General features: G+C 57.0%; 1 protein-coding gene across 1 annotated transcript; it reads left to right on the forward strand.

Annotated features, from left to right (window-relative positions):
- Positions 1 to 3,523: 3,523 nt before the first annotated feature.
- On the forward strand, positions 3,524 to 8,786 carry DLX3 (distal-less homeobox 3). Its single transcript, XM_030808002.1, has 3 exons — positions 3,524 to 4,073; positions 5,157 to 5,347; positions 6,918 to 8,786. The coding sequence occupies exons 1-3, from the start codon at positions 3,749 to 3,751 to the stop codon at positions 7,263 to 7,265; spliced, it is 864 nt and encodes a 287-aa protein (XP_030663862.1). The 5' UTR covers positions 3,524 to 3,748; the 3' UTR covers positions 7,266 to 8,786.
- Positions 8,787 to 11,245: the final 2,459 nt, after the last annotated feature.

An 11,245-nucleotide genomic window follows, 5' to 3' on the forward strand; every position in this document is an offset into this window, starting at 1 on the left:
TTGGACGGACCTCAGAGGTCATCTAAGAAACCAGTTTTTTATTTACAAATGAGAAAACCAAAGGAAAGAGCCACTAGGGCTGTTCAAAGGTGGCTGGGAGGAGGGAGAGGTGGCAGCCAAAGAATAACACAAGGTGATGATGAAAAGTGAATATTTAGTGCCAATAGGGCTCCTCAAGTAAGTAAATTCCTTCTGGGCACGATGGCCCTGCCCCTGCAGGTGACCCACTTCCGGGTCTTCCCAGTGGAGCTAAGCAGACTCTTTCTTACAACCACCACTAGATGGCGCCACTCCCCAAGGCAATGGAGAAAGCAGGGTCAGCCCACCAGGGCTAGGTCCTCCCTAAGTTCCTCCCTGAGGCCTCTCTCTGAGCCCCACTGCTGTGCCAGTGCCCAAGTGGCATGATGCCTGGGTTCCAGGGAATAGCTTGCTTCAACAGGGTACCTTTTCTCAGTGCTAGAGACAGTGTGGGCAATGGACTGTGACCTTGGCATTGGCCGGCACTGCCCTTTCTCCCTCCTACCAGACTCCCAGAGGCCCCTGACACAGGCTGCCCCACGTCACCCCTCCACCAGAGGCAGGACGCGGCCAGGCTGACACCTGCTCGTCTTGTTGGCCCCGGCAAGGTGGGGTGGGTGGCTGTGGTCCCACTGCATCCTCCGGCTACCTCGCCATCCTAAGCTAACAGGTGCCCACCCAGCAGTTGGTGGCTCCGGTCCTGCCGGCCTGACGAGGCCCTTGGAGCCTTCCCCTACCCTGCAGCCCAGTGCCTGCTCCATGCTTCCCGCTGTCCTGACTCTGCCCAGCATGCCTGAGCCTCAGCCAGGGGTCCACGGGAGCAGTGCCAAGATGATTCAGCCCCTCTTCAGCATTAGGAAGCTTCATTTATTCATTCAACAATGGGTCCTGGGTATCGGAAGGTAGTGGTGAAGTGGACGGACCCACTCTGGCATCTTGGAGCATGTCATGCAATGGGGGTAGGGGAACATGTGTTAACCTCACATTAGCAAACAGTGGTTTAATTGCTTATTTAAGTTCCTACTGTTGCAGTTTCTATGAACTATGAACCATTTCGAGAGCTCTTAGAATTTAAGAGCAGAGTGGAGCTTAGAAATTGTCCTAGTATAATCCACCACCACTGCCCTTTCAAGATTCCAAGATTCCAGAATTCAGCCTAGGGCTCATTCTCTTTACTCAGGAGCCAGGGCTTGGGGTAGGAGTGAGGAAAGAAGAGCGAGGCTTCTGTGAGGGCCTGGGGAGGGAGGGAGGTAGACTCCCAGCTCTGAGTCGCCTGCCACTTCTTGATCTCGGCTGATGAATGAATGAATGGATGAACCCCTGAGAAGGGCTCGCCCCACGCTCTCTGTTCTCTGAGGGGGCTGCAGTTAGCGAAAACAGAGGGCACAGTCTGCGGGGCGGGGCGGGGGAGCTCCAAAGCAGGCCCTGAACGCCTCCCCCGCTCCCATCCTGGGAGGGAGCCGGCCCGCCCAGTGCCCTTCCTGCCCCCAACGCCGCAGGCTCTCTGGGCGCCCTCTTGGCAGCAGAACAGAGGGCACCCGGAGCGGGTGGCAACTCGCCCCGCCACGGGCTCGGAGCGGCGGGCGCTGGGCGCTGGGGGGACGCGGAGATAGGCAGACAGATAGCGCTCCCCTCGCCAGCCCCCGCCCCCGCCCCCACCTTTCCCACGCGGCGGCCTCCGGGAGTGGCCCAGACCAAGCGGGCACTCACCCCTGCCCCTCAGTCCGCGGACCGTGCCCTCTGTTTCTGCCAACTGCAGCTCTCAAAGCCCTTTGGACTGCCGGAAGCCTGCTGCGCGAGTCTGACTTTGGAAATGGGCATAAGCCCCCTGTACACTGCTCTGCCAGGCAGGGTCTTCGGAGGAAACCCCTCCCCGGGACTTGGCCGGGCGCCGGGCTCGGGGAGCTGCAGAGCTCGCAGGAACCACGAGGTGGCGCGCTAGCACTGCGTTCGCCCGGCGAGGCAGGGCGAGGGGACGTGGGGTCGGGGGAGCGAGCTGGGCAGGCTGGGAACTGAGATTTGGATTCTCTCTCCCAGAGAACGGCGAAGAGCAAAATGGGGTGTGGGAGGGAGGGATGAGCTAGACGTTGGGAACAGCCAGCATGACCTAGGGGGCCCAGCTTTGTGGGCTAGACAGGACTAAAAGCTGGGGGTCCCCACAGAGGGGAGCCATTCTTCAGGGCTTTTCTGGTGCAGGAAGAGTTCAGTGGAGCAGTACAGCTCCCAGCTACTGGGGATGAGGAAGGTACTGAGAGGTCTAGACACATCTGCCTACAACCACACATTCACACGCGGATGGTCCTCCACTTACGCTGCCTGCACCGCCCCCCACACACACACTCCTGCATGCATGTACATCTGTGGATACTGTGGAACACATGAAATCCTCACACCACACACCCCAAATACACTCGTCCCATGCACCCGATCCCAAAAGTGTCCCCAGTCCCCAATGCTGTCCCATGATACACAGAATCTGCCCTCAGACTTATTGAAGCACGCGGTCCCAGAGCCAGCCTGTGTCCATCCAACCAGAGCCAGCCTGGTCCACAGAGCCAGTCTGGGTGTCCACCCAACCTCGTGGGGACCCCAAGTCCCTTGCTACCTTCAGCAAGACCGGGCCATCTGTGAAACTGCACACACATAGCTTTGGAGATAGTTCTGGTATCACCGGACAGGCTGTACATCCCCAACAACCTCTAAATCCACACAGGCCTGCTTCCCCTTCTCCAATAGGATCCTCCTAGGGTTAAATTATGTCTTTCATAGGCTCAAGACACTTTTGCCTGGTGGGCACCTTCCTTCATAAAAAGAAAATTTTTTAAATTACATTTTTGTAATTATGTAATACAAGAATATAATAGCAATGACTGCATTGCTATTGAGATAATATATTAATATCATATATTCAAACATTCTCTTTCACCTAAAAGGGGTTTTCCTTTTCTTCTGATTTTAAGAGAAACCATTTTCAGGGGCTGTGAGTCCTCACCACTTTGGGTACATTTGTGTGACTGTCATTTGCACAGTGCGTGCACACGTGTGCACACACACACACAACCATACCCCACTTTAGACCATCTCTTTCCACAAACACCCAATGGGCAAACTCCCCTCCTTCCCTACCTCACCTAAGCCCATCTCTCATCCCCCAGCCAGAGAAACAGACTGACAGATCCTGGGGGCTCTATAGAGCAACCCTTCCCCTCCACCTCCACGCCCCTCCTTCAGAGAACTTATCTGGGCTGGAGCTACAAGAGTAGTAAGGAGGGTGTGTGTGTGTGTGTGTGTGTGTTTTGAGTAACAACAAAGACTGGGAGAAAGAGAAGAGAGAGGAGGGAGGAGAGAAGGAAAAGGGAGAGAGAGAGAGAGAGGAGAGCACAGGAGCCAGAGAGCAAGAGCGTGTTTTGCCTGGAAGGCAAGACTTGCAGCCAATCAGCGCGTAGGAGCCTCCCTCTGCGACTCCACTATTGAGTCTATAACCGGCTGGCCGGGCGGAGCTGGCAGCATTTGACTGTGGCTTGGGACGCGAGGAGAGGCGCGCAGCGACCGCCTGACGGCAGGCAATGGTGTAAGCGCCTCTCGGCCTCCCCCTCCCCCAGACGCGGCCGGGTCCTCCCCTCGCCTTCTGGACACACACCCCTGCCTCGTCTCTTCCGCCTCTTTTGCACTCCGGTCCGTTCCTGTCCTCCGCGGAGGCCAGCCCTGGGGAGGTGCAGCGCCCGCCAGGATGAGTGGCTCCTTCGATCGCAAGCTCAGCAGCATCCTCACCGACATCTCCAGCTCCCTTAGCTGCCATGCGGGCTCCAAGGACTCGCCTACCCTGCCCGAGTCTTCTGTCACTGACCTGGGCTACTACAGCACTCCCCAGCACGATTACTACTCGGGCCAGCCCTATGGCCAGACGGTGAACCCCTACACCTACCACCACCAATTCAATCTCAATGGGCTTGCAGGCACGGGCGCTTACTCGCCCAAGTCGGAATATACCTACGGAGCCTCCTACCGCCAATACGGGGCGTACAGGGAGCAGCCGCTGCCAGCCCAGGACTCAGGTGAGGGCCACGGGGTCGCGAGGACAGTGGGAGACACTGGAAGGTTCCCGAGGGAGGAAAAGGCATGGACTGGAAGCCAAAATCTAGGAAAACTTCTAAGAAAAGTACTGCCTGGAGTTAGAGAAGTTGGCCTAGATGACCCTCAGAGGGACCAGGCAACCTTCCAGTCCCGGGTGTGCAAGCATTTGGGGCGCGATGTGCGCGGTGCGCCGCGGTCCGGGATGAGGATCGGGGTGAGCTGATGGAGGAAGGGGAAGGCTGTGGGTTGTCAGGAAACCTCCGAATCGAGGTGATTTCGTGGGCATTTCAGCAGGCGATCCTCGATCAAGTCGCAGAGGGCTTGGGGGTAGGCGGCAGGGGCTGGAAACTCTAGGGGCCCTCCTTTGGATAAGGGATGAGGAGACTAGGAGTCGTGAGGGGGCAATGAGAAGGACCCACGGAAGTTGCAGGAAGGCGGAGGGAAGCAGCCACTGAGAGGCAGAGAAGCTGAAAAAGGGAAAAGTGAAGGCAGCAAGAGGGAAGTATGGAAAGACAGTGAGAGAAAGGGCAGAAGAAACAGGAAAGGAAGGAGAGAAGGAAGGGGGGAAGAAGGGGGACAGGGAAAGAAAGAAAGTCTGCGCTATCCTTGCAACTTTTCTGAAAATCTAAATCGATTCTAAAATGAAACTTTTTTAAAGGGCGGGGGCTGGACGGGAAGGAGCGAGAGAAACAACCGACGGCGAGATGGGACTGGGAAGGGGGCGGCCAGCAGCCGGGCGGCGAGGAGCCCCGAGGCTGGGAGGCGAGCCGGGAAGGCGTCGTGAGCGAAGCCGAGGCGGTCCTCGCGCAGGCGGCGGCTGGCGCCGGGGACAGTGCTCCGGCGGCCGGGCGCGGAACTGGGAGTGCCGCGTTGTGGGCCGCGGCCGGTTCCGGCTCTGGGGCCGCGGCTCCCTCCTGGGCCGCGGGCGGCTGAGCGCGCGGCCGGGAATCCCGCGGCTAGTCGGTGGGCGGAAGGGAGGAGCGTCCGGCGGGGCCCTGGAGGGTCGCAGGAGTCGCAGGCCGAGGCTGAGCCGCCCCCTCTTCCGCCCGGTGCGTTCCCCGCAGTGTCGGTGAAGGAGGAGCCGGAAGCAGAGGTGCGCATGGTGAATGGGAAGCCCAAGAAGGTCCGAAAGCCGCGTACCATCTACTCCAGCTACCAGCTGGCCGCCCTGCAGCGCCGCTTCCAGAAGGCCCAGTACCTGGCGCTGCCCGAGCGCGCCGAGCTGGCCGCGCAGCTGGGCCTCACGCAGACACAGGTTGGTGTTTGGCTGTCCAGGGCCGTGGGGGCGCGCGGGACCCCGTAGTTCCCCCGACGCTGCCGAGCCTGGCTGGCCATTGAAGGGCCCTGCGGGCTCCTGGAACTGTTGCCTTTGGGATGGGGGCGTGCGAGGTTCAACTTCGGTCGGAAGGTTCTGCGTTAGCACGTGTACAAGTGAGCATATTTGTGAACCCGCGCAACTGTGTATGTCTGTCCCAGGGAGAGGTGCCCTCCTTCCCCTACTCCAGAATCCCCAGCTCCCAAGTCCCCCAGCAGTGCTGGTCACTTAGTAGGAGTCCACATCGTGTTTTCCCTCCAGGCTAGGCATGTGTGCAGACTGTCGGTGTGCATGTATAGGCGAGTGTGTTTGCACACGTGCTGTGTGGGTCTGCATGCACCGGAGGATGCTCATATAAGGAGTGTGATCCTGCCAGGGTCATTGTGCATAACGATGGGGGCACGTGTGTGTGACTGTGCGCCCTAAATGCATGTGCGTTCTGAATGCATGTTCAGAAATGTGTGCTTGCATCAAAATACCACATTCCTGCTCAGCACCTGAACACTCAGAGAGGCCAAATTCCCTACCTGAAGGAGATGGGGACTCAAAAGTGAGTGCCCCACCTCCACCCTCATCCAGTCCCTAAAGCCCCCAGCAGCCTGTCACTGCTCAGGGGAGGGGCAGTGGATGCCTGGCTCCCTCCAGGTGTTGACAGGCGGGCCTAGGTTGCGGCTGTGGCTGTGGTTGCGTGGGGCCCCATCCGCCGGGAATCTGGGTCACCTGGTGAGGAGCTGATTCATTGTTTGTACCAGTCATGGGGTGGGGAGTGGCAGGGGGAGGGGGAGATACCCCGGGGAAATTTAGGGAATCATGGCTCACCTGCTCCTGAGTCCCCAAGTCACCCCCATTATCCAGCCCGAGCCCAGGAGAACTTCTCCACACCTGAGTGTGTGAATGTGGGTGCTCATGTTGTGGGGTGCTTATCTGGGTGTATCTGTGTCTGCGTGTATTTTTATTGTCTGGTGTCTGTGTGTGAGGCTGTGAGTGGGAACGTGGCTGGGTATGGAGATGTGTACGTGGGTGTATTTGTCTCTGTGTGCACCTCTGCTTATGGGTGTCTAATGTGAATGAAATGCTACCAACCGTCCATCTCCCACCTCAACGGCCTTTTATTGAGTGCGTACTACATACCAGGCTGCTTTAAGTTTTTTATATGTCGTACCTTATTTGAGCCTCAGAATGACCCTATAAGGCAGATAATAGTGCTGTTCTCATCCTCATTTTGCAGGCAAGAGGAAGGCAAGAACCAGAGAGGTTAAATAACTTGCCCAAGGTCATGCTTAGTAAGTGACAAAGCAGAATTTGGACCCAGGCAGCTGAATGTTCCTAGCCACAATTCTACCCCAGATCCAAGAAACTGGTGTCCCCGGAGTCAGGAGGCCTGTTTTTTGCCTGATTCTTATGTGAAATTGGGTTCTGGCCTTGCTTTTTCTTGGCTGGGTTCTTCCCAGGGTTTTTTGTTTTAGCATTCTGAGAGGCTAACTAGCTACCCCTTTCTTCTCTGGCCCAGGTGAAAATCTGGTTCCAGAACCGCCGTTCCAAGTTCAAGAAACTCTACAAGAACGGGGAGGTGCCGCTGGAGCACAGTCCCAATAACAGTGATTCCATGGCCTGCAACTCACCACCGTCACCCGCCCTCTGGGACACCTCCTCCCACTCCACTCCGGCCCCTGCCCGCAGTCAGCTGCCCCCGCCGCTCCCATACAGTGCCTCCCCCAGCTACCTGGACGACCCCACCAACTCCTGGTACCACGCACAGAACCTGAGTGGACCCCACTTACAGCAGCAGCCGCCTCAGCCAGCCACCCTGCACCATGCCTCTCCCGGGCCCCCGCCCAACCCTGGGGCTGTGTACTGAGCAGCCACCTGGCCTGTACCCTTGACAAAGGACCCCAGGACCAGGCAGAAGGCGCCTCCGTCCTAGCCACTCAGGAATCATCGAGGAGCACAGGGAAAAGGAACTCCCTTTCCCCCTCCCTTGCCCCTTCCTCCAGGGACCCAAGCGCTTCCAGATGACATTTGCATGGACCAAGGATGCCCCTTGAACCTCCCTCCCTCTGCCTAGACACTGGGGTGCCCCTCCAGATGTGGGGACATTCCACCCCAGTGGGGACAGCCGTTCTCCTACCTGCTCCAGCAGCCTGGATTGGCTTTAAATGGCTCATCATCTTCCAGCTTCTTAAACTCAGTGCCTGTTCCCAGACTGGAGACCTTGGGATGGGGGAGAGCGTGGAGGGTTTGCGGGTCCTGCCTGTGCTGGGGCACCTGGCACCGTGGATCTTAAAACTTGCCAGGCCTAGTTCCTCCTGAGCCACTGGTGGTCTCCCCCTGCTCGAGCGGCCCCTCGGCCGATAAGACAGCGGACATCATGACGAGGACTCTGGGTGGGGACCTGAACGGGTCACCGCCCTGCACTTCTAGCCCTCATTTAAGATTTGAGGGTGAAACCAAAGAAAACCCCCTAAGTGAGGGAATCTTTTAATGTTTGTGGCTTTAGAGGAAACAACTAAAGGAGCCATCTCTCTCCCCTCTCCTCCGTTCCGAGAGGAGGGATGGGTCTCAGACGTTTTTCCTATGGACTTATTTCTTCCATGTCCAGGACTTTGCACAACTTTGGTTTTAAAAGCTGTTGAAAAATAGGAAAACAAAGGGCATTGTTCACAGATAGGGCCAAGTCTCCCCTTGCAAGGGTGCCTCTGTTCTGTCCCTGCCCCCACCTCACCTTCTCTACTCCTCCGGTAAGTTGGCAGTTTTGGTGCCAAACCCCAAATCTCCAAAGAGACATACCAGGCAAGACAAACCCCCAAACACCTCCTTTCCGGTGGCCTTGGAAACAGATTGCTCCGACCTGGAGAATGTCGGGTGAGGTGCATGGGAAAGGAGGGAAGAGTTAGAACTTGTGCCTTTTGGAGTAAGGGGTAACTGCCTGGAGGGCTGGTGGCACTGCCCCTCCCTGACCCAGACATCCCACCAAAGCTAACTTTCCTCCACCTATGATGCAGTAAAACATCGAAAAAAAAAAAAAAAGGAGAGGTAGAAGACTGTAGCTATATATATAAATATATAGTAAGTTTTTTTTTTTTTTTTTTTAAGAGCAACAGAGAGAAGCAGCCTCCTCCCTGCTGCGGTTTCCTATTTATGTGGCCATGTTCCTCCTGGACGGATCTCCCTGTGTGTTTCAAGCTGAGAGTTGTGGGCTCCGGCTGGATTTGGGTTTTGTGGGAGGTGCAGGGGCCAAAAGAGACGTGGTAGGTCTCCAAGAGTCCCACCCGGAGGGGGAAGAAGCAAAGCCATCTCCCACCTCCTTCCAGCCTTCTCATTTCTGCTTTCTTACTGGACTCATCTTTATATATAATGTTAATAAAAAAGACGAAAATAACCACTGAGCTCTTTGAACTGGAGGCTGGTGGCAGCTCTTGTGGGGAGGGTCTGAGAGTTGGGGAAGGTGTCCAGTGGGGAGGCACTTCTGAGCTCTGAGGGAGACGGGGCCCCCAGGAAACCACTGCTAAGGTGCTGGGCTGGGCCTGGCCCCTGGTGGCAGGTGTTCCTGAAACCATGGCTGTCCCCAATCTGGGCAGGTCTTTGGGGGAGGCTCCCAGAAGCAGCTTCCCTGACTCCACTGCTTGGCGGCTTGGTGCTCAGAATCAGACAGCTCCCTCTGCACCGCCGCCCCGCCGGGTCACCTCAGGGCTGGTCTTTGATCTGGAGCTCACATGCAGACATGCTTGCACATGTGTGTAACCCCCCTGCCTCCACGCCTAGGCACTCCTGGCCCCTCACCCTCCTGTCTGTCCCTTTCAGCTTGGGGTGAGGGTGGGGCCTCAGTCAGGGGGACACCACTGCTCCCTCAGCGGGGAGGGACCTAGCACTGTGATCCAGGCCTGGTGATGGGGGAGGGGTCTGTGTTTAATTCTCAAGGAGGGCTCAGGCCCTGACTCAGAGCCTTTTCACTGCCGCCACCCTCCTCTTCTAGGTGCCCAACTCCAAGGCTTTGGAGACGGAGAGCTGGAGGTGGCAGAATGAATGGAGGTGTGTGAGAGTGACACATCTTGGCACAGACGGGAGACAGCGTGAATGCATGCACACGCTTGTGAAGCTACCTCTCTCTCGCATGCATCAAGACACACAATGACATCTCCCCATCATCACACACACATGGACTCCCACTTGAGGCAAACCTGTCATCTGCAGACACATCCACAGACGCAAACACACACCTGAGATATGTTGGCATCACACAAGGGACAAAGCCAAAGCCATAATACTCCAAGAGATGCGGGCTGCCAACACAGGTGCACAGACACACATCACTCAAGTCACCCTAGCATCAGACACACATACACACACACACACACAGAAGCAGAGCAGCTAGCTCCCTGTAATGGAAAAAGTCAGATAGAAAATCAGTAGCATGGCCACGCATGGTGGCTCGCACCTATAATCCTAGCACTTTGATAGGGCAAGGCGGGCAGATTATTTCGGCCTAGGAGCTCGAGACTAGCCTGGGCAACAAGGTGAAACCCCGTCTCTACAAAAAACACAAAAATTAGCCGGGTATGGTGGCATGCACCTGTACTTCCAGCTACTCAGGAGGCGGAGGTGGGAGGATTACTTAAGCATGAGAGGTCGAGGCTACAGTGAGAAGTGATGACACCACTGCACTCCAGCCTGGGCGACAGAGCAAGACCCTGAAGAAAAAAAAAAAAGGAAAGAACGAGAGAAAGAGAAAGAAGAAAAGAAAACACTACCCAACAGCCGAGGTGACCCAGCTCAGATAGGAACCTCTGTGTCAAGGCCCTCAGTTGCCCCATCTGTCAAATAGGGATAACGATCCCCACCCAAAACAGCCTCTGGGGCTGTTTTGAGGCACACAGCAGACTAAGGATGAGGGAGAAGGAGCGGGTCTCAAGCTCACAGAAGGGATTTGTTGGACACTCACAGCCACACAGATGGGGGATCCTCCAGCAGGGCTCCAGTGCTGGGGAGACCCAGCCCTCATCCAGTCCCCTCCCTCTCAGAAGGTAGGCTCTTCCCTCCCCCATGCCCGCGGGAGGCGGAAGGGAGGAGGGCCTCCAGCCCACGGACGCCAGCCAGGCTGGCAAGAGTTAAGGTGGCAGCTGCCAGGCAGGGCTGAGCTGAGCAGTTTGGTTTGAGGGCTGCGTGCAGGCGGGAGCAGCGAGGCGGCAGCCGGGCAGACTTGCTGGAGACACTGCATTTTATTAGGGCTGGGCTGCCAGCAAGGGGAGGGAGAGAGAAGGAAAGGGCAGAGAGAGAGGAAGGAAGGAGGGAGGCAGGGCGGGCAGGCGGCGGCTCTGGGATGAAAGGGTGTTGTAAGCTCCCTAATTCCTCCCTGCTCATCCCGGCTCTGTCAGGCTGGATTAACTGCCCAGGTGACCTCCTGCGGGGGTCAGCCCCACCCCTGACCTCCCCTTCCTCCTCTCCTCACCTCTGGGCCAGGCAGGTCACCCTCTTCATCAGCCCTGGTGGGGGCCCCCCATAAGCACAGGGGCTGGGGGTGGAGGCCCTGGCAGGGTACCAGGGTAAGCCTGCTGAGCCCATCTTCTACCAGGTGCTTCTTGACTACACCCATGGCCTCGTGACAACCTTTGTGAGGCAGGGAAGGAGCAGGGCGGGCTAGGGAACCCCAGCCTGCCCTGAGGGTCACTGTTCTCCAAAACTTAGACACAGCTGGCATTCGCTAAACTCCTACTCCGTGCCAAGCACTTTTCATGTGACCTTCACAACAGCTTGGGAGGTAGGTGGTATAGTGCCCATTCATCAGGTGGGAAAATGGAGGCAAGAGAAATGTAGTTTCTGCTGAGGTCACATAACTCATAC

Source organism: Nomascus leucogenys, unplaced genomic scaffold (genome assembly GCF_006542625.1).
Source record: "Nomascus leucogenys isolate Asia unplaced genomic scaffold, Asia_NLE_v1 Super-Scaffold_258, whole genome shotgun sequence".
Taxonomy (NCBI): Eukaryota; Metazoa; Chordata; class Mammalia; order Primates; family Hylobatidae; genus Nomascus; species Nomascus leucogenys.